Genomic DNA, 22,543 nt, shown 5'->3' on the forward strand with positions numbered 1-22,543 from the left:
AAGACCCGCCCCTTCCCCCGGGTCTAGCGCCCCCTCGGCTCTCCCTTGCCCGCTCTCCCGGAGGTGCGAGCCTGCCGCGCTCCGTAGGTATTACTCGGAGCTTCCTCGGCGCTTCTCGTGGCGCCTGCGCGACCCCGCCCACCCCCACGCGCGGGCTAGCGTCTCGGTTGCCGTCCGGCCCCCGGCCCGCCGTTCCCGGCCCTCGCTTTCCCTGTCCGGCCGGCCGCAGCTCGAGCACCATGGTAGGTACCGTGACGTCACAAGGGGGGAGTCCCTGGGGGGGCGCGGGCGAGCTGTAGTAGGCGGGGTGGCGTTTAGGCTTAGAGCTGCGGGGCCGGAGTTGGGCCCTGGGTCTTCCATCCATCCTCAGTTCTTACGCCTCAAATTCTGGGGGGAGACACCTGGGAGCAAATGGGGTGTTTGTTTTGTTTTGTTTTTACTTACGAGGGAAACAAACGCGGAGAGTTGGGGACAAGGGGAAAAAGCGAGACCTCCGGGAGTGTTTCCATGAGGGAGGCCAGGCTTTGGGAAGGTGTGAATGAGATACAATTTTCTTCTCTGGGGCGAATGGGCAGGGCCCCAGGAGAGGTGGGCGATCGAGAGCTGGACCGGGAGAGCCCGAGGAGTGCAGGGCAGAGCGTCTGGCTGGGGCTTTCAGCCAGGCGCTCAGTGAGTGTGTGCAGAATCATTTGCGCTCCAGGCCGTCGTCCTTATCCGAGTAGTCTTTCCTGTGAAGTTTTCAGAACTGCCAGAGGCGGGGCGGGGATCCCAATGCCAGTATTTGGGAACGCTGGCAACGGAGCACTTCTCCTACTGTGTGCCTTCCCATATGATGATTTTCCAACCCTCTCGCCCAATAGCTCTTCTACTCCTTTTTCAAGTCCCTCGTGGGCAAGGATGTGGTCGTGGAACTCAAGAATGACCTGAGGTAGGTACCTATTCTTTAGTGGGTAGAGATATCAGGTCTCTGGAATCTCTTTGACGAGTACTTGAGTGCTGGGCACGGAGAGCTACAGAAGAAATAAATGACCAATGCCTTAAGCTTAAAGTACTAGAAAGAGGGCAGAAGTCATCAATAACATTTTTTCTTCTTTACGAACACATAGTTTGGTTTTTGATTAAATCATAGACTCCTTTGACCCAACATATAGAAATGTACGAATCAGTGCCACAAGTAAAGATGTATGTACAAAGATGTTTGTAGTTTTATTTGCAATAGCCCCAGATTGGAAACAAATAGCTGTGTACAGGGAATGGGTTGATTGAGTTGTGGTACTTCCATATTATACAGCTGTCACATAGGAATAGGATGTATTGATATGTAGAGCTGTTGCAGAATAGTATATATGGTACAGTCTCCCTTTTGTTAAAGAAAATGTAAAGAGTAAACCAAAGACCAATGCAATCGCTATGTCTGTGCTGCTTTTACATCTTCTACCCCCTTGTATCATTAACTCCTAATTATTATTCAGAACTTGGAGTAAATGCTGTGTCCTTGGAGAAACTTTTTTCCTGGTCCTTCTAGCCATGTAGAGTCTGTCATATAGTCTTATTTTCTTCCTAATGGATGCTTCTCAAATTGCGATTTCATTCAAACTATGTTTACTGTTTATGTTCTGTCCTTCTTACAGGGCCAGAACCTGTTTCAGCTCACCAGTGTGTACCTAGCATAGGCCTGGTATATAGTAGGTGCTTAATAAGTATGTGCTGAAAGAAAGAAAAATAGCTAACATTTGAGAACCTATCAACTAAGCACTGTTCTGAATACTTTATATGTATGACTTTATTTAATTCTCATAACATGTCCATATGATATATACCATTGTTGCTGTCTTGCACATGAGGAAACTGAAGCATAGATATATATGTTAAGAAACTTGCTCAAGTCTGCACAGCTACTAAATGACACAGAACTGAAGTCCAGTTTTGTCTGGTATGTGCACACATGCATGTGCTCTCTTAAATTAAAAACAGAGCAAGACAAATGCCATGTGATTTCACTCATATGTGGAATTTAAGAAACAAAATAGATGAACATAGGCGGTGAGGGAGAGAGGCAAACCAGATAAAAGATTCTTAACTATAGAGAACAAATTGAGGATTACTGGAGGGGAGGTGGGTGGGGAATGGACTAGATGGGTGAGATATATTAAGGAGGGCACTTACGATGAACACTGAGTGTTGTATATAATTGTTGAGTCACTAAATTCTACACCTGAAACTAATATTACATTGTATGTTAACTAGAATTTAAATAAAAACTTGAAAAAAAAACAACGGGGTCATATTCTTCATGCAGTTGTGAAACTTGGTTTTCATTTGAATGGTATGTTGTGGATATTTTCCATGTCAATAAAGTTGATCTTTAACATCCTTAATGTCTGCATGGCATTTTTATTAGCTGGCTGGAACTAATTTAACCGATTTTGCTGTTGCACATTTAGGCTGTTTCCAGTCCCTTGTTTTTACAAATGATGCTGCCCTGGATATCCTCATTAGTGCATCTTTGTACACATCTTTTTCTTTAGGAAAAAAAAATCCTTTGAAAAAAGTGTACATTTAAAGTATTATTACTTGTTACCTGCCTCTCCTTTAGAAACTTTTTTTAAAATTTTATTTTCCAAGTTTTTATTTAAAGTCCAGTTAACATGCAGTGTAATATTAATTTCCAGTATAGAATTTAGTGAAGCAGTGCTTATCACAAGTGCCCTCCTTAATACTGAACTTTTTATATATATATATATATTTATTTACTTTTGGGAGAATGCAAGCAGGGAAGGGGTAGAGAGAAGGGTACAGAGGATTCAAAGGGGGCTCTGCACCGACAGGCTAACTGACAGGAGCAAGCTTGTTGTGGGGCTTGAGCTCACAAACTGTGAGATCGTGACCTTCAACCAGCTGAGCCACCCAGGTGCCCCTCAATTTTTTTTAAGATTTTATTTTTAAGTAATCTCTCTACCCAGTGTGGGACTCAAACCCACAACCCTGAGGTCAAGAGTCACATGCTCTACTGAGACAGCCAGGTGCCCCTCTAGAAACTTTGAGTCAGTGTATCTCCTAACAATATCTTCCATGTTTCTTTGTGAGGTAATTTCTTAGTTGAGGAAACATTGCTATGGCAAGGAATGATGAAGAGAGGAACTTGCCTTTTATTTTATTTACTTATTTTTAAGACTTTCTTTTTTTTTAAGTAGTCTCTGTACCCAATGTGGGGCTTGAATTCATAACTCTGAGATCAAGAGTTGCGTGCATTTCCGACTGAGGAGAGCCAGGTGCACAAGACTTGCCTTTTAGATCAGAGATTTCCATTTATGGTACTAGTGATGCATATGGTATTGATGGTTTATAGATTGGGGCAATATAGAGAGAGACAAGTGTGGAAGCCAAAACCACCCTAGGCGATTCTGTGAGATGATTTGTCTTTTGTTTTCCTCTCTTCGCCTTCCTGGGTCTTCTATATGGCAATAATAGCTTATGACCCATGTCCTACATCAGGGACTTAGTTTTGAAGGTAGTCCATTGGGTTGGGGGAAGAGCTCTTTCACGCTTGATGTCATACCATTTTTCTGCCAGATATTGTTTAAAACAAATTTTTTTTTAATGTTTTATTTACTTCTGAGAGACACAGCATGAGCAGGGGAGGGTCAGAGAGAGAGGGAGACACAGAATCTGAAACAGGCTCCAGGCTCTGAGCTGTCAGCACAGAGCCTGACACGGGCCTCGAACCCACGAACCATGAGATCATGACCTGAGCCAAAGTTGGATGCTCAACCGACTGAGCCACACAGGCGCCCCTCTGCCAGATATTGTTAAGGGACTGAATGAAATGACCTTACACAATTCCTGAAAGTTACTTCACTGTTGCAGATGGTAGTAGGGTGCTGTCAAGGCTTTCAGCAGCCGGGGATGTGGGGAAGCCACCACTGAGGCAGTATGTCTCCATGGATGGATTTCAAAGACTTAGAATTTAACAAAAATAGGGATCCACAGAGAACTGCCAGTTTTATTTTTGGCAAGATAAGGACATTTCTAAAATTACCATTTATTATAATCATTTCATTAAAAATTCTTGTTAATACCAAAAAAACAGTAAGGGCAATTAAAGAGTTCTTAAGGAGAACATATTGACAACCTTTAGCACACTACATACACATGCAACACACATTAATCTATGTTTCTTTTGTCACAGACTTAAACCTTTGGGCACACATCAGTGAAAACCACAGTTCTAAGGAACACAGAATCTGGTGATAACATGCAGGGTGGTAAGGATGAGAGCGGCCAGTATGGAGGCTTCTACTTGGTTTGTAGAAGTCAAACTAGAAAGAGAATTACAGAAATGTTAGACCAATGTCATCAAATGATGGGGGCACATGGGTCATGGAGGATGGTGAAGTACAACTCAGGATTTGAAGTTGTAAGACTGTTGAAGCCATTGACAGAAAGTAAAGAAGTTGGGAAAGAGAGGAGCATGACTTGGAGCACTGGTGTTCTGGTAGCATTCCCCATTCACTTTTCAGAGGGCCCAGGGATTGAAGAAAGGAGAGAACATCCCTGTGCCTGCATCAAGAACAATGTTAAGCTACTTCATCTACTTTACACATGGGGCTCTGGTTCCAGAGCAGCAAATATTTGAAAATAGCAGATGGTTTGGGGAATCAGACAGACCTGCACTCAAGTACCCTGTTTGTTCTAAACTTGGGCACATCACACAATCTCTGAGCCCCTGGAGGGTGATAGCTACCTTGTGAAGTGGCTGTAAAGACTGCAAATATTATGTGGAACACAGACCTAGTGCATAACAGTTGTTTAATGGTAGCTGTTAAGAGTGAGTTGGTTTGGGGGCACCTGGGTAGCTCAGTCGGTTAAATGCCAACTTCGGTTCAGGTCATGATCTTGCAATTGTGAGTTTGAGCTCCATGTCAGGCTCTGTGCTAACGGCTCAGAGCCTATACCCTTTTTTGGATTCTGTGTCTTTCTCTCCCCATCTCCCCTGCTCGCGCTCTGTCTCTCTCAAAAATTAAAAAAAAAAAAAAAAAAGAGTGAGTTGGTTTTATGAGAGGAGACATGAGATCTAAAATAACACATTGCTTGGGCACCTGGGTGGCTCAGTCAGTTAAGCGTCTGACTTCGGCACAGGTATGATCTCACAGTTTGTGAGTACAAGCCTTGACTCAGGCTCTGTGCTGACAGCTCAGATTCTGTGTCTTCCTTTCTCTCTGCCCTTCCCTCACTCGTGCTCTCTCTCTCTCTCTCAAAAATAAACATTAAAAAATAACATATTGCAGTAAAAGTATTGTCTTTCTTGCTCCTGGGTTTAGGAATGCCCCCTTTTGGTTCTGCGTTTTCTGGCTTCCTCAAGTCCTTGACTTCCCCCAACTCCCCATGGATGTTCTTTTTTTTTTTTTTTTTTTACAAATAGTTTATTGTCAAATTGGTTTCCACATAACACCCAGTGCTCATCCCCACAATGGATGTTCTTATCCATGCTCTGAAGACATCTGTTGATTTTGGTTTAAACTGATTCGGTTCTTTCCCCCATCTCTCCCAACAGCATTTGTGGAACCCTCCATTCTGTGGATCAGGTGAGATATTGTAGGAGCCTAGAATCGGGTCTTGGGGAAGGAGAGGGGAGAGTTTCAGTGCTGGATACTTGCATGTTGTCTCTAGGGCTAATGATGGTATTCATCTTCTTTTCTTAGTATCTCAACATCAAACTAACTGACATCAGTGTCACAGATCCTGAGAAATATCCTCACATGGTGAGTTGGCAGTGGTGAAGAGGAAACAAAAGCAGACGCTCCTGGGTGGATAGCAGATGTTTTTAAGGGTGTTCTCATATTTGTCTGTCTTGGTCTAGTTATCAGTGAAGAACTGCTTCATCCGGGGCTCAGTGGTCCGCTATGTGCAGTTGCCGGCAGATGAGGTTGACACACAGTTGCTACAGGACGCAGCAAGGAAGGAGGCCCTGCAGCAGAAGCAGTGATGGTTCCTCCTGCTCTCTGTCCCTCTTCTGTTGGTGACCTTTAACCTCAAGTCCCAGCCAGGACCCCTCCCTCCCCTTGTTTTGTTTTTTTAACAGTGGAACCTTTTTTTTTTTTTTTCCTATTATTTCAGGGATGAGTGGATGAGAGGAAATAATAGTGGGGAGCAGCTCTCCTCTGTTGAGGAGGGGAGGATAAGTAGGCTGGGAAACCGCAAAGCCTACCTTGTCCTCAGCGCCTGTCCTTCTCACTCCTTCCCTGGAGTGGGGAGAATCTCCTAGATTTCTCCAGGGCACCACCATGCGATTCGTTTTGGGGACGGAAGGAATCTGTCCCGCATCGGGAATAAACTTATGATGCACATTTGAGTTCTGGTTCTGTGTATGTTTGGAGAAAGAGCCTGGAGGGTGGGAACGGGATGTGGAATTCCATCCAAGCCCTGCTACTCTTATTACCCTAGCCAAGAATCCAACCCAACTTCCCAGAATTGTCTGCCCCACTTCTTGTTATAAATCATGGAATACCTCACCTGGTTACACCATGTTTCTTGAACATGCTCCTACCTACGTGGCCTGCTTACCATGGTCTTTTGTTTATACCCACAATGAGTACTTGCTGTCCTTCCATCTCTGACCTGTTAACCTGACAGTTAATGTTATGAGACACAAATACGCATTTGATGGTGCTGGATGGCCGCCTCAACCCAGCCAAATCGTAGCGGTTTAATACAAACAAGTGACATAATTTTTATCGTGGAGTTACAACTGGAATTAACTGAATTCTTAACTGGTTCATTCAGCGAATAGGAGTTTTCTATACAGATGAGTTCTCACCACTAGAGGACCTTATGGGCCGTCCAGCTAGATTCCCTCTTCTAAGCGGAGGAAGGAGGCGTGGCGCCCCTCTTGTCTCGGCCGCCGGTTCCCAGACTGCCCGCTGGGCGCCGCCCTCTGCTGGCCCGCCCGAGGACCCGCACGGGGTGCCCGCGGTGGCGCCTGACCGGAGGGCGGTCCTGGGGGACGTCCTCTGCTTCCCGCGTTCGCGCCCTGCTCGGGGTCCCTCGTGTGCGCGGCCGGCGGGCGGCGGCGGGCGGCGCGACCCCGCGCCAGTGTCGGGGAGGGCAGCACCGGCACACGCAGGCGGAGCACGGCCGCCCGCGCCAGGACCTGCGGGCCCGGAAACGCTCGTTTGTCACAAAGGGGGGGGGGGGGAGAACACGTGGGCATACACCGACCGGCAGCGGTCGCAGGGAGCTGGGGTAGCCCGGAGAACCGCCCACGCTCCCCGCCCGCCCGCCCGACTCCTCAGCTCCGGCTGCCAGGCTCCGTACGGCCGTGAGGTGGCTGTCTGTCTGGGTCTGACCACCTCCTTCCAGTACGTACCTGCGGCCCGAACCCGCGTCTTGCTGGACGCCTAGGGGCTACCTCGAAACTCCCGCAGTTCCCGAGCACCCGCGGTCCTGGGGAGTTTCCCACTGGCACTGCCACTCTGAGAACCGGGCCCTTGTCTCTTAAGGCCCCATCAGACCTCCATCCCTGGGGGTCTCGGGCGCCTGCGGTACAGGAGTCCCCACGGGGGTACCCTGTCTTCTCCAGTAGGACGCTCCTGGATCCCTCAGTCTTTCCCTGTCTTTCCTTCTCCTTAGGTTTATATCTACCCTGTTAGGACCCGCTGCGTAACCATGTCCATCCTGTACGTCTCCCCTCATCCCGATGCCTTCCCCAGCCTCCGTGCCCTTATAGCTGCGCGTTACGGGGAGGCTGGGGAGGGACCCGGCTGGGGAGGAGCCCACCCCCGCATCTGTCTCCAGCCACCCCCGACCAGCAGGACTCCCTTTCCCCCACCCCGCCTGCCCGCCCTGGAGCAGGGGCCCGGCGGGCTCTGGGTGTGGGGGGCCACCGCTGTGGCCCAGCTGCTGTGGCCAGCAGGCCTGGGGGGCCCTGGCGGTAGCCGGGCCGCCGTCCTGGTCCAACAGTGGGTCAGTTATGCCGACACGGAGCTCATACCAGCTGCCTGTGGAGCAGCGCTTCCGGCCTTGGGACTCCGAAGCTCTGCCCAGGACCCCCAGGTGATTGGGGAGAAGGGAAGAGGGAGAGGGGGAAATTTAGAAGAAAGAAGATTGGAATGGGTATTGAAGATCGAATGTCAGATGTGGAGAAACAGTGATCAAATCCCAGATTGCCACCTGGTATGATAACCTTGGACAGGTTTCTTAAACTCTGATGCCTTGGTCTTCGTATTGATGAGACGGGAAGTTTTCATGTTGAGGAACTCATTGAGAAGATTAAAAGAAGTGTGCAGAGCACTGTCTGGTGCCAGATGTTTTAAAGTCTAGGAGTAGAAGTTTGAGGAGTCTGAGACTGATGAAAGTCAAGGTTACTGTAAAGTGTAGGAAAAGACTGGGTCAGGGAGAGATGAGAGGCAAGTGGACTGGAAGAGGTGGCCACTCCTGGGAGGAGATGAGGGATAAGGGAAGCGAGGAAGGAAGAGGAGAGAGAACTGTACCAGATTGTAGTCAGGAGTCCTTCAAAGCGACCACCTCCTTGCAGAGTTCTGAGCACATAGTGGAGACTTAGTATTTCCTGAATGAATTAATGAATGAATGAAATAGATGTCTTAGACCCTGACTTGCTTCCTCATATTCTGCTTATTCTGTCTAAAATAGAGGTCCCCTCTCTGGAATTCCATGTACCCACCTCAGCCTGATTTATTTTTCTTTAGAGCACTTAGGAAGAAAAATAGGGTAATGTGTTATATATTTGCATGTTGCCTGTCTCCCCCACTAAGTGTAAACTCCACCAGTCAGGGTCTGTTTTTGTCTCCTCATTCCTTAGAGAAGTGTCTGGCCTGTAGTAGCTACTTAATCACTTCTTCAAGAATAATGTGGCCTCATGTAATCTTTACATTAACTTCTGTGCTTAATATATTGCATCTGACACATAGTAAGTGTTGAGCAGGAATATACTGAACAAATGGGAACATTTTTATGACCATTTGACCTCAGAGGTGGTGATTTGTGGAGTAGAAGGGGGGGGAACCACCTGGATTGGAGGGGGGTTTGGGTGGACCAAGCCTTACGGTATTCATACCTCTTCCCTTTACTGCCAGGCTGCCCTGGAGGCCCTGGGGAGGGCTCTGAGCCCCTTGGAAGAGTGGCTTCGGCTGCACACCTACCTGGCTGGGGAGGCCCCCACTCTGGCTGACCTCGCAGCTGTCACAGCCTTGCTGCTACCTTTCCGTTATGTAAGTCACCGGGGGCCTAGAAGAGAATGAGGGAAGCTCCCCTCAGACCTCACAATAGGGTGACTAAGGATATTTCATTTCTTTTCACCTTCCCAGGTCCTGGACCCCTCTGCGCGCCGGATCTGGGGTAATGTGACTCGCTGGTTTATCACCTGTGTCCAGCAGCCAGAATTCCGAGCAGTGCTGGGAGAGGTGGTTCTGTACTCAGGGACCAGATCGCTCTCCCAACAGCCAGGTGAGGAAGGGTAGGGAGTGAGATGCAAGGGGTTCTTCTGGGCCTTCCAAGTAGCTCACTTTCTTTTTTTTCTTACGAATGGGGGAATCACTGGCGGGGGGGGGCCTGAGGAAGGGTGAGGTAGGACACCAGCATGGGGAGCATTGGGGCAGCTGGAATAGCCCATCTGAAAGATAGTGGCAATGTTCACAGAGCATCCCCAATGGGCCAAGTTGGCATTTCTGTGCCTCTGCCTAGGCCCTGAGGTCCCTGCACCCCCAAAGACGGCTACGCAACTCAAGAAAGAGGCAAAGAAACGGGAGAAGCTAGAGAAATTCCAACAGAAGCAGAAGAGCCAACAGCAGCAACCACCCCCAGGGGAGGTGAGAAGCTAAGGGTAGGACTGGAAGAAAGCTGGTAGCACGTGTAGTTGGATGATATCTGTGCCTGTATCTCTTCCCTCCCAAGCAGAAGAAACCAAAACCAGAGAAGAGGGGGAAACGGGATCCTGGGGTCGTTACCTACGACCTCCGAACCCCATCTGGGGAAAAGAAAGGTACTAGAAGGGGGGAGGGACTCCCACCCTTCACCTCCACCCTCTTCAGCTGCTGCTGCTTGGTGTTACCCCTTCCTGCTCTGTCATTGCTTCCACCGCTTGGCTTGTGAGGATTTGCACATCTCCCCCCACCCCCCCAGTGAGGGTCCTGTGATGTGAGCACCAGAAGCCCAGCTGCTCCCAGCCTCAGGCACTGACCCTCCACTTCTCTCCCCCAGATGTCAGTGGCGCCATGCCTGACTCCTACAGCCCTCAGTACGTGGAAGCTGCCTGGTATCCTTGGTGGGAGCAGCAGGGTTTCTTCAAGCCCGAATACGGGGTGAGTGGGCTCCACTGCCCTGGCCTGGAGGAGATGTGGGAGGGGGACGGCAGGGCCAGAGGATACATTGCCTGGGGGGTGGTGCCGGGAGAGGTGACAGGAGGCCTTAGCATGTGCCCATCCTTCCTCCCCCATCAGCGTGCCAGCGTATCAGCACCAAATCCCCGGGGAATCTTCATGATGTGCATCCCACCCCCCAATGTGACAGGCTCCCTGCACCTGGGCCACGCACTCACCAACGCCATCCAGGACTCCCTGACCCGATGGTGAGCTCCTGTCCTCTCCTTCAGCGGGTTTCTCTGCCTTCTCTGGCTTCTCACTCCTGTCCTCCCTTCTCTTCCCTGACAGGCCATCTGTCCTCCCTTCTTCCATACTGGCCCTCAGCGGTGCCCCCTGGTGGTGCTCCATTTTCTTGATATTCCCATCATCAGCATCCTCCCCTTAGTCAAGCAACCAACACCGCTCATTCTCAGACACTCTTCTCTCCCTGCTCTTGCTACGAAAAATAACATTATTTTGAATTAAACAAGAAAATAGGTTTTTGTAAGAAATTTAAAGCTTCAAGTCTCTCTGACTGCATGCCTCTACTCCCTCCCTAAATTTAGCCATTACTACCACTTTGATGTGTATCATTCCAGGTCTTTCTTATCTATTTACTTACAAATACGCATGCCCATAGAAATGTATATTTTTCCTTTTGGGTGGGTTTTTCTTTTCCTGTTCTTTAACATAAAGGGCTCACCCCAAACATGTTATGCTGTGACTTTTTTTTTTCTTTTCACTTAGCAGTTTACTTTGGAGGTCTTTCTTTGTTCTTATACATAGACTGACTTCATTTTCTTTCATTGCTCCATAGCATTTTATAATGTGGGTGTGCCATAATAGTCACTTTTTTAAAAAAAATGTTATTTTAGAGTGAGTGTGTGAGAGAGGAGCAGAGGAGGGAAGAGCATCTTAAGCAGGCTCTTAAAAGTCAGTTGCTCGGGGCGCCTGGGTGGCTTGGTCGGTTAAGCGTCCGACTTTCGCTTGGGTCATGATCTCACGGTTCGTGGGTTCGAGCCCCGCGTCGGGCTCTGTGCTGACTGCCAGCTGGGAGCCTGGAGCCTGTTTCAGTCTGTGGCTCCCTCTCTCTCTGGCCCTCCCCTGCTCACGCTCTCTCTCTCCTAGAAATAAATAAAACATTAAAAAATTTAAAAAATAAAAAAAATTAAAAAAAAATAAAAGTCAGTTGCTCAACTGACTGAGCCACCTAGGTGCCCTCTAATCACTTTTTTAAAAATTTATTTATTTTTAATGTTTTATTTCTTTCTGAGAGAGAGACAGCGTGAGCAGGGTAGTGTCAGAGAGAGAGGGAGACACAGAATCTGAAACAGGCTCCAGCCTCTGAGCCGTCAGCACAGAGCCCGATGCGGGGCTTGAACCCACGAACTGTGAGATCATGACCTGAGCCGAAGTCAGAAGCTTAACCAACTGAGCCACCCTGGAGCCCCTGTAATCACTTTTTTATTAATGGTTGGTTTTGATTTTGGTCTCTTGAAAACCTCCTGGAATGCACATTCTTATATATGCTTTCTCAAGTGCAAGTGGAAGGATTCTCTGGTGTTCCATCAGGAAGTGAAACTGCTAGGTCAGAGGTACATGCTTATATAAAGTTGTCTTCAAAACCGCTTCAGTGATTTATACCTCTGTGAGCTGCACGGGAGGGTATTCATCTCCCTGTTCTCTTTCTGACCCTGGACATAGTGGTATTTGTTGGCCAGCTGGATGGGCAGAAAAATGATACCTGTGTTTTTGATTGCTGAGGCTGTGCCTGTTCATGTTTGGCTGGTCAAGTTTCCTTTTAGGTGAATTGTCTGTACCCATCTTTTACCCATTTTTCTATTGATTCTTTGTTTTTTGTTTTTGTTTTTTCTTTAGTTGGTGTATTGGAAGATTCTTTAATATTTTGATATTGATTTTTTGGTTTGTTATGTATGTTTTCTTCTATTCTAGTACTTGCTCTAGTACTTCCTTCCTAATTTTTGCTATTCTATTATTTTAATCAGTTAACAATTATATAATCTAATATTCCAGGTGACAAGTTTCTTTTAAAATGTATTTAATTCAATTTATTTATTTTTATTTTAGAGAGAGAGTGCTAGCGGGGAAGAGGGGCAGAGGGAGACAGAGAGAGAGAGAAAGAAAGAATCTTAAGCAGGCTCCACACTTGGTATGGAGCCCAAAGCGGGGCTGAATCCCACAACCCTGGAATCATGACCTGAGCTGAAATTAAGAGTCAGATGCTCAACTGACTGAGCCACCCAGGTGCTCCTAGAAAAGTATTTTAAAACAATATTTTATCTTTGGAAGCTAGAGTTTATTTATTATATTTTAAGTTCTGAGAAATTTTTCTGGAGGTTTTTTGTTTTTGTTTTTTTAAATTTTTAAATGTTTATTTATCTTTGAGAGAGACAGAGTGTGAGCAGGGGAGGGGCAGAGAGAAAGGGAGACACAGAATCCAAAGCTGGCTCTAGGCTCTGAGCTCGAACTCACAAACCACAGGAGATCATGACCTGAGCCGAAGTCGGACATTTAACCGACCGAGCCACCCAGGTACCCCCGGAGTCTTGTTTACTAAATTAATTTGGTTGAAAGTAGTTATCAGACATCACTGTGTGTCAGCTGTGCTCTGGGCACTGGGGATACAATGTCAGATTTAGAATTTTGCAAGGAATTGAAAGCTGAAAAAACAGTTGCGTTAAATACACATAACATATGATGGTCAACTTACTAACAGGAGAGAAGAATGAACACTTCTTAGAAAACTTTGAAGGTGCGGCACCTGGGTGGATCCAGCTATGAGTTAGGCTCTGTGCTTACAGGGCAGAGCCTGCTTGGGATTCTCTCTCTGGTCCTCTCCCATTCTCATTGTCTCTCTCTCTCTCCCTCCCTCTTTCTCTCTCTCTTTCTTTCTCCCAAAACAAATAAATAAACTTAAAAAAAAAAAAGCAAATGACGCTAAAAAAAGAAAACTTAAGATAGTGGCCTTTTTTTAAATGAACGTGGTCTAAATAAAATGTTAGAAACTCCCATTTACTTAAATGCAATAAATTTTTATCAACATTTTAGAATCAAAAATAACATGTGAAATACAGCCTTAACTATTTCCATCAACAACACATTATAAATAAAAGTGGGATGTATATCTCTGTTTTTTCTTTTTCTACCCAGCCAAGAATAGAGTATGTTCATACAAGTACCTGACATTTTACTGATTTTTTTTTTTGCCAACTCTATACAAACCCTGATAAATGCTTTTAGTAAAATATTCTTTGTATCTTCATTCATTATGCTTTACTTCTTTAGTAATACCTAACAAACACCAGATTTCCTAACACATGTTTGTATCCAGTACATGTTTTAACAACATTTCAGAGGATCCATTATCTGCAGGAGAGTGGAGTCACTTCAATCCCTGTCCCCAACGACCCAAGGAGATCTAAGTATAGTCGGGATTATCAGACTTAGAGAGTAATGAATATAATAAAGCTTGATGAATCATTGAAAGTAATGTATAGATACAGGGTTTCTTTTTTATTTTTTGATTTATTTTTATACTTTTACTTTATTATTATTATTTTTAAGTAGGCTCCAGGCCCAACGCCAGGGCTTGAACCTGAGATCAAGAGTCCAAAGCGGAATGGGCTGAGCCTCCCAGGTGCCTCTGTATAATAATTTCCTCTCCCTGCTTTAAGGTGCCTAGGTCGAAAAGGTCGCAGAAAAGGCCATTGGAATTTAACGGCTTTATATGCCACATCAGCAGAGAACTTAAGCATAAGCTTCACGAACTTGAACTAGAGCATGGCAGATGGAGTCCTGCGATGCTATTTCTCTATTTCTCTAATTCTCCTCCTCATTATTTCTCTAACACATTACTAGCTTCTAGTCATTTCCCCCCAAATGGCGTATCACTTGCTTTTTAACTTTACTTAGGGGTTTTATTCTGAGATTTTTACATTTTGATCTAGTTGATTTCTCAGTATTCTTCAGCTTGCTTTTTTTTTTTTTTTTTTCAGCTTTCTCTTTGCATCTTGTTAATGAAGTCCTCTCCTACCTCAGAGTCACACTTTCATCTGTGTCTTGGTCTTTTTTTTGTTTTAAAAAGTACAGGTTTTTTTCCTAATGCTTTTCTAATAGTTCATGAATCTGATTACAATGTATTTTTTAGATACACGTATCTATTAGAATTAGCTATTCAGCAGCTCATCCTTCTCCTACTGATAAGAAATGCACCTTTTAGGGGCGCCCGGGTGGCTTAGTCAGTTGGGCATCCGACTTTTGCTCAGGTCATAATCTCACGTTTCGTGGGTTCGAGCCCCGTGTCGGGCTCTGTGCTGACTTCCAACTCAGAGCCTGGAGCCTGTTTCAGAGTCCGTGACTCTCTCTCTCTGATCCTCCCCTGCTCATGTTGTCTCTCTCTCTCTCTCTCTCTCCCTGTCACTCCTAGAAATAAATAAAAAAGCATAAAAAAAAAAAAAAAAAAGAAATGCTCCTTTTGACAAATATTGAATTTACTCGGATCTGTTTGTTTGTATACACGGGGTTTTGTACCCTTCATCTGTAACTTTGTTCCTATGTAGTAACTTACTGTTTAATAGTCGTAACTTTCTCATGTTTTGCTTTTTAGTTGGGTGAGAGAATGTCTTTGTTCTTTTTCCCAGATTGCTTTGCCTGTACTTGCACATCATTCCCTGACAAGAACATTTTTTTTTAACACTTATTTATTTTTGAATGACAGAGAGACAGAGCATGAGTTAGGGAGGGGCAGAGAGAGAAGGAGACACAGAATCTGAAATAGGCTCCAGGCCCTGAGATGTCAGCACAGAGCCTAACACAGGGCTCGAACCCACAAACCATGAGATCATGGCCTGAGCTGAAGGCGGACGCCTAACTGACTGAGCCACCCAGGCGCCCCTCCCTGACTGTAACTTTAGAATTGGGTCCCTCTCTTTCATGAGTCCATTGACTCCTTGCCCAGGAGCCCCTTCTTCCTTTGATGCCGGGTCCACCAGCCCACTCCCCTCAAGTCCTCTGTGTTCTTCCCACAGGCACCGCATGCGAGGGGAGACTACCCTATGGAACCCTGGCTGTGACCACGCAGGCATTGCCACCCAGGTGGTTGTGGAAAAGAAGCTCTGGCGTGAGCGAGGGCTGAGCCGGCACCAGCTGGGCCGAGAGGCCTTCTTACAGGAGGTCTGGAAATGGAAAGAGGAGTGAGTATGCAGCCCCCCTCCCCACTCTTGTCCCCTGTCCAAGTAAAATCTCTGTAACCTCCAGCCGTGGCTACAGAGCCAGACCCTCAGGGAGGCTGAAGGTCAGTGGGCTCTGGGGTCCAGGTCACTTTCAGAGGGATGAGTGACCCCCATACTGCCCCATCAGCCACCCAGTGTCTCCTTCCAACCCAGGCCTGAGTGTTGATCCCGGCCTGTCTGTCCACTTCCAGGAAGGGTGATCGGATTTACCACCAGCTGAAGAAGCTTGGCAGCTCTTTAGACTGGAATCGAGCCTGTTTCACCATGGACCCTGTGAGTAGGAGGGGTCTCAGGCCTGGGGCAGAAGGGGGAAGCTCCCCAGAACAAGTAACCCACAGAGGAGAGCATACCTCCCCTAGGAGGGGAGCCCACCACTCATAGGAAACCACTAAGGACTCAGCTGCAAATACCACTTCTCGCCCCTTGTCATCGCCCTTTGTCACCCTCTCTGGGAGCTCACATTCTTCCAGGGGGCACATGAGGGGGCCTCACTCTCCTATGGAGCATGAACTCCCAGGATTCTCTTCGCCAGCACCTGTCCCTAGCTGAGTGGCTTCCTTGCCATCTCCGGAGTCTCCAGGCTTGTTGCGTGCCTTTGTTTTCCCATAGTTCTCACTCCTCTTCAAGAAAAGTACTTCTCCCCTCTAGCCCTCAACGGGGTCTGTGTGCTGCACCGTGGGATTCTGGACAGCCCAGGTCTCACCAGATCCCGCTGCTTTGGCAAGTCGGCCTGGGTCCCTAGGCACCTGGGCCCATGTGTGAATCCCCTGCTCCCTAGAAACTCTCAGCAGCTGTGACAGAGGCCTTTGTCCGGCTCCACGAGGAAGGAGTCATCTACCGCAGTACTCGCCTTGTCAACTGGTCTTGCACCCTCAATTCCGCCATCTCTGACATCGAGGTGTGTCCCCACCCCCACCCCAGGCTCTCTCCATCTCCACCTCCCTGCCACAGCTCCTCTGCCACTTCTCTTAATACCCTCTCACAGGTGGATAAGAAGGAGCTGACAGGTCGCACTCTGCTCTCCGTGCCTGGCTACAAGGAGAAGGTGGAGTTTGGGGTCCTTGTCTCCTTTGCCTACAAGGTCCAAGGCTCAGGTAGGAGCCAGGGGCACCAGGGTCCCGTGCTGGGTGGGGTAGGGGTTGAGAAGGGTCAGAGCTGAGACCACAGTGCCTTGTGTCACCCCAGACAGTGACGAGGAGGTGGTAGTGGCGACCACTCGGATTGAAACGATGATGGGAGACGTGGCTGTAGCTGTGCACCCCAAAGACCCGAGATACCAGGTGGGGCAGGGGTGCTGCGCACAGCTGGGGAGGAGTGCTGGCCGGAAGGGGCTCCTACACTACGAATGAGGGTGGGATGGATGCTCAGCCTCTTAGCTGAGAGAAAATTGCATCAGAAACTCATCTTAACCTCCTTTCTGGCCCTGGGTGTTGGGCCAGTCAGGGACCTGGATAGGAGGAATTGGGTCTAGCCCTTTTTGAGGTTTTTTTTTTTTTCATCTTTGAAATGATTTATTGTTTGCTTTTGCCTTCCTGAATTTTTGATGTCTTTCTCTGTCCCAGCACCTGAAGGGGAGGAGTGTGATTCACCCGTTCTCATCTCAGAGCCTCCCCATCGTCTTTGACGATTTTGTGGACATGGAGTTTGGCACAGGTGAGCCAGGGGCTGTCCTCTGGAAGACAGAAGGAGGGCACCCTCTGGTCATTCATCTTCCCCCTCGAGGAAAAAGAACAAGCTTTTCCTGAATCAGGACTGGGGCTGAGTTTCAGGGGACTGTATTAGAGAGACAAGGGTGGTCTGGGAGCACATCTTTCAGCAATGAGGGTATGTGTGGAGACCCAGAGAGTCTCTCATGACCCCGGCACCCCCGTGTACACCCCAGGTGCAGTGAAGATCACCCCCGCACATGACCAGAACGACTATGACGTTGGGCAGCGGCACGGGCTAGAGGCCATCAACATCATGGACTCCCGCGGGGCCCTCATCAACGTGCCCCCGCCTTTCCTGGTGAGACTGCGTCGGGTATGGTGGCCGGGTTGAGAGACAGTGGTGTACCTAGGCATGGCCGTGATGAGGCCTGTCTCCCAACTAGGGCCTACCAAGGTTCGAGGCCAGGAAGGCTGTGCTGGCGGCACTGAAGGAGCGGGGACTGTTCCGAGGCATTGAGGACAACCCTATGGTGGTGCCCCTTTGCAAGTGAGGACCAGGGCCTGGGAAGGGGGGAGGGCCTCCTCAGGGTGATTACCACTTGATCTCCCACCCGTGTATACTCACAGCCGGTCTAAGGATGTGGTGGAGCCTCTCCTGCGGCCACAGTGGTACGTGCGCTGTGGGGAGATGGCCCAGGCTGCCAGTGCTGCTGTGACACGCGGTGACCTCCGCATCCTGCCTGAGGCCCATCAACGGACATGGCACACCTGGATGGACAACATCCGGTGCGTCAGGGCCCTTGATGTGGGAGGGTGATTGGGTGAGAAGCTGAGCAGGGCACAGGCTGGGGCATCTCCCTCCACTGCCTGATTCATGTTCCTTCCCCCCAACCACCCCTCCCCCACCATTTGCAGGGACTGGTGCATCTCCCGGCAGCTGTGGTGGGGCCATCGCATCCCAGCCTACTTCATCACAGTCAGTGACCCAGCCGTGCCCCCAGGGGAGGTGAGAACTGGGCCAGAGCTGGACATTGGCACATCTCAGGGAGCTGTGGGTTTGTGGGGTCCTTGCTGGGGGGAGGGGTCAGGGCAAGGCTGAGGGACCCCCTTGGCACTCAACCTACCTGTGGCAGGACCCTGATGGGCGGTACTGGGTGAGTGGGCGCAGCGAGGCCGAGGCCCGGGAGAAGGCAGCCAAGGAATTTGGAGTGTCCCCTGACAAGATCAGTCTTCAGCAAGGCAAGTCAGGACCTTGGGGGTGGAGGGCAGGGCTGGGGTTCTGATCTTCACCTCTGACCTCTCTGATCTCTGACCTTTGGCCTCCCTCAGATGAGGATGTATTAGACACCTGGTTCTCCTCTGGCCTCTTCCCCTTCTCCATCCTGGGCTGGCCCAATCAGGTACGTTCTTGGGGGACTAGAGTGGGGTGGGGGTCTTGGAGGTAGGTGCTTGGCCTCTCATACCCTGCTCTTGGCCTCTCACTATGCCCCGCTCTGCCCCCAGTCAGAAGATCTGAATGTATTTTACCCGGGGACGCTGCTGGAGACGGGCCATGACATCCTCTTCTTCTGGGTGGCCAGGATGGTCATGCTTGGGCTGAAGCTCACTGGCAAGCTGCCCTTCAGAGAGGTGATAAGACTGCTGAGGCCCTTCCCACAGTCACCTGCCCTCCTGTGCCACAGCTCAGGCTCAGCACCCATGCACAGCTATGGATGGGCCTAGTCAGAGAGGGCTTGTGGGGACTGAAAGCCAGCTGGGGTTCTGTGCCCTGGCTTCCCAGAGGAGGGAGTGCCTTTAGTTCCCATGAAGGTGGCTACTGCTCTGGCAGGGGCCTGAGGTTCAGAATGGGGCAGACCAGGTGCAGGGTCCTGGTAGGCATTGGGGTGTGGGTGAGGAGACACATCATCATGGGCCTACCCCGCCCTTGCTCGCCAGGTCTACCTCCATGCCATTGTGCGAGATGCCCATGGCCGAAAGATGAGCAAGTCTCTAGGCAACGTCATCGACCCCTTGGATGTCATCCACGGAGTCTCCCTGCAGGTGGGGCTGCACTCTGGGCCGGGTCAGGAAGGGCTGTGGGGCTGTGGCCGCGGCCCCCTGACTGCTCCTACCTCACCCTCAGGGCCTCCATGACCAGTTACTGAACAGCAACCTGGATCCCAGTGAGGTGGAGAAGGCTAAAGAAGGGCAGGTACCGAGGGTGGGCTCTGGGGCTAGGGTGTGGGCCGAGGTAGGTGAGGCTGCCTCAGGACGCCCCCCACTGACTCCTCCCCACAGAGGGCAGACTTCCCGACGGGGATTCCCGAGTGCGGCACCGATGCCCTCCGGTTTGGACTGTGTGCCTACACATCCCAGGGTATGGCCTCCAAAACCTCTCCGCTGAGTCCCCTCTCCTTCCCTGAGCCCACCCTTCTCCTTCACCATGGGTGCGAGTTGGGAGGGAGAATAGTGGAGTCACACTTCACACCTGCCCAGGTCGTGACATCAACCTGGATGTGAACCGGATATTGGGATACCGCCACTTCTGCAACAAGCTCTGGAACGCCACCAAGTTTGCCCTGCGTGGCCTTGGGAAGGGTTTTGTGCCATCACCCACCTCTGAGGTGAGGGCCTGGTAGGCGGCAAGGTGGGTAGCACCCACACAGGCGGTACATCTGCCACTCAGCCATCAAGTAGGGTCCGTGCTATTTCAGATTGTAGCCACTGAGTCTAGAGGCCCAGCCCCTGTCCTGGAGGAGCCTTCCTATAACTGGGGGGACAGATGGGTACAGGAAAAAGCTGAAGCATTGGGGTCCTTCAAGAAGGGGGTGGGGGTCCTTTTTCTCCAGATACTGGGCACATGGTGGTGGCTTCAGACCTGTCAGGCTCCTGGAATGCAGATCTGCCCATGGTTCCTGTCGCCCATGGGCTTCTGCCACCCTCCCCCTGGGCTTATGGTACCTCCTGGCTGATGTGCTTCTTCTTCCCAAGCCTGGAGGCCGTGAGAGCCTGGTGGACCGCTGGATCCGCAGCCGGCTGACTGAGGCTGTGAGGCTTAGCAACCAAGGTTTCCAGGCCTATGATTTCCCGGCTGTCACCACTGCCCAGTACAGCTTCTGGCTCTATGAGCTCTGTGATGTCTACCTGGTGAGGAGGAGCTGAGTAGGGGGCGGGGGGTGGCAGAGCGCTGGACCTCACTTTGCCAGTGGTTGGCCATGAGACCTGAGCCAATCTGTCACCTTCCTGGTCCTCACAGGCACAGTGAGGGCTGGAGGCTAGGCCCTTTCCATCCCTGAGCCTTGTGCTCTGTGCTTCCTGGTGCCTTAGGAGTGCCTGAAGCCTGTGCTGAATGGGGTGGACCAGGTGGTGGCCGAGTGTGCTCGCCAGACCCTCTACACCTGCCTGGATGTTGGCCTGCGACTGCTCTCACCCTTCATGCCCTTCGTGACCGAGGAGCTGTTCCAGAGGCTGCCCCGGCGGACACCACAAGCTCCGCCTAGCCTCTGTATTACCCCCTATCCGGAGCCCTCAGAGGTATGGGGTACAGCCTGGTGGGAGGGCTCTGGCCTGCCCCCCAGCCTCCCTCACCCGCTCTTCCACCCCACAGTGCTCCTGGAAGGACCCTGAGGCAGAAGCTGCCATGGAACTGGCCCTAAGCATCACACGAGCTGTGCGCTCCCTGCGTGCCGACTACAACCTCACCCGGATCCGGCCTGACTGTGAGCTTCAGGCCCCCACAGCCACCTTGTCCCGCCGGCCCCTCAGTCCACTCTGGGACCATTGTCCAACGTGGTTGCCTTATCTCATGTCTCCTTGGGGCCACATCTCACCTTCCTCTCTCTCCCACAGGTTTCCTGGAAGTGGCTGATGAGGCCACGGGCGCTCTGGCGTCGGCAGTGTCGGGTTACGTGCAGGCACTGGCCAGTGCGGGTGTGGTGGCTGTCCTGGCCCTGGGGGCTCCCGTGCCACAGGGCTGTGCTGTGGCCCTGGCCTCTGACCGCTGCTCCGTCCACCTGCAGCTGCAGGGACTGGTGGACCCGGCCCGGGAGCTGGGCAAGCTGCAGGCCAAGCGTGGTGAGGCACAGCGGCAGGCACAGCGTCTGCGGGAGCGCCGCGCTGCCTCGAGCTACCCTACGAAGGTGCCCCTTGAAGTCCAGGAGGCGGACAAAGTCAAGGTGTGTGGTGTAGGTTGGCATTCCTTCTTTGCTGCCCACGCCATCTACTCCCTCCGTCATCAGGCCCAGCCCTGGACAGCCATGGGGGAGCAGGCTGCCCGGGCCCCTTGCATAGGTGGGGCCCACGTAACCCCTCCTCTTACATGAGGAACATCCAGCAGCAGCGGCACAGCCCAGGGTCACACAAGCAAGGTAAAGATGGAGGCAGACCTGGAACCAGGTATCCTGCCTCCCAGCCAGAGCCCTCGTGCCCCACCCAGTGCCCGGAATATCCTGAGCGCCTGGTCTTGGGCCCACTTACAGCCAGGAAGCCCGGTGGGCTCACCTGGGATCTCTCCAGGGAGGAGCAGTGAGATGAACCACATGGACGCAGAGAGAAATGAGCGGAGGCTGAGTTACAGAGCCTTGGCCGCTGAGCAGGGCTCAGTCCATTCTCCCGGACACCTGCTCAGGGCATAAGGTGTTCCCATTGCCATTTTACAAACGAAGGCCCAGTGCCTGCCTAGGAGCCTGCATCCGTAACCCCTGTGCGCTGCCGTCCAGCTGGGGGCTGGGCTGCAGGCTAGGGCACATGGGCCCTTTTGTTTTGGAGAACTGACCGCTCTGGCAAAAGGCGAGACCAGAGAGGCCAGTGATGATGGAGGGGAACGTGGGTGCTCACAGGGAGATTGGCGGGAATTTGGAAGGAAAGGCCAGCTGAGCTTGCACAGTCCTCAAACTACTCCCTGCCTTGGGCCTCACCCATCTTTCCAACTTGGACCCCTTTGGCATATGAGCATTTGGAGATCTCCTCTCTTGGCCCTGAGTCCTCACCACCCACCACCCCCTCTCCCTTGTTCTACCCCCAGCTCCAGCAGACAGAAACAGAGCTCAGGAAGGTGGACGAGGCCATCGCGCTATTTGAGAAGATGCTGTGACATACCCGACTCCGACCCTCATAACCCCCAGCCATCCACCACGGGGGTGGCAGCAATAAAATATTTTGCCACAAAATCATCTCTTGTCTGTGTGTGGTGGGCTGGGGAGGGACACTGAGGGCCCAGGCCTGGGAAGGTAGTGGAAGGGTGGCAGGCTGGTCAAAAGGCGCCGGGTGGGCAGAGAGGTGCGTCTGCCTGGGTCTGTCCCTGGCACTG

At 50.6% G+C, this 22,543-nt stretch overlaps 2 protein-coding genes across 3 annotated transcripts; both read left to right on the forward strand.

The window, feature by feature from the left end:
* Window positions 1–17: 17 nt before the first annotated feature.
* Window positions 18–6,352, forward strand: LSM2 (LSM2 homolog, U6 small nuclear RNA and mRNA degradation associated). Its single transcript, XM_039219519.1, has 5 exons — window positions 18–242; window positions 861–928; window positions 5,555–5,585; window positions 5,703–5,762; window positions 5,861–6,352. The coding sequence occupies exons 1-5, from the start codon at window positions 240–242 to the stop codon at window positions 5,984–5,986; spliced, it is 288 nt and encodes a 95-aa protein (XP_039075450.1). The 5' UTR covers window positions 18–239; the 3' UTR covers window positions 5,987–6,352.
* An 840-nt stretch (window positions 6,353–7,192) lies between these two features.
* VARS1 (valyl-tRNA synthetase 1) lies at window positions 7,193–22,406 on the forward strand. 2 transcript variants are annotated; one of them, XM_039219517.1, is made up of 30 exons: window positions 7,193–7,358; window positions 7,630–8,052; window positions 9,093–9,227; window positions 9,324–9,462; window positions 9,700–9,824; window positions 9,910–9,997; window positions 10,216–10,316; window positions 10,455–10,582; window positions 15,404–15,568; window positions 15,799–15,880; window positions 16,386–16,505; window positions 16,593–16,701; window positions 16,793–16,887; window positions 17,170–17,260; window positions 17,490–17,614; window positions 17,700–17,803; window positions 17,884–18,042; window positions 18,172–18,262; window positions 18,390–18,495; window positions 18,586–18,656; window positions 18,760–18,885; window positions 19,192–19,296; window positions 19,379–19,447; window positions 19,534–19,612; window positions 19,732–19,859; window positions 20,227–20,382; window positions 20,563–20,769; window positions 20,843–20,954; window positions 21,085–21,410; window positions 22,259–22,406. In XM_039219517.1, the coding sequence occupies exons 2-30, from the start codon at window positions 7,666–7,668 to the stop codon at window positions 22,325–22,327; spliced, it is 3,798 nt and encodes a 1,265-aa protein (XP_039075448.1). In that variant the 5' UTR covers window positions 7,193–7,358; window positions 7,630–7,665; the 3' UTR covers window positions 22,328–22,406. The 2 variants fall into 2 exon arrangements, with proteins under 2 accessions (XP_039075448.1, XP_039075449.1); XM_039219518.1 differs by having other exon boundaries at window positions 9,913–9,997.
* The last annotated feature ends 137 nt before the right edge of the window (window positions 22,407–22,543 follow it).

The sequence above is a fragment of the Hyaena hyaena genome, unplaced genomic scaffold, assembly GCF_003009895.1.
Source record: "Hyaena hyaena isolate Hyena2069 unplaced genomic scaffold, ASM300989v1 scaffold_830, whole genome shotgun sequence".
NCBI classification, from domain to species: domain Eukaryota; kingdom Metazoa; phylum Chordata; class Mammalia; order Carnivora; family Hyaenidae; genus Hyaena; species Hyaena hyaena.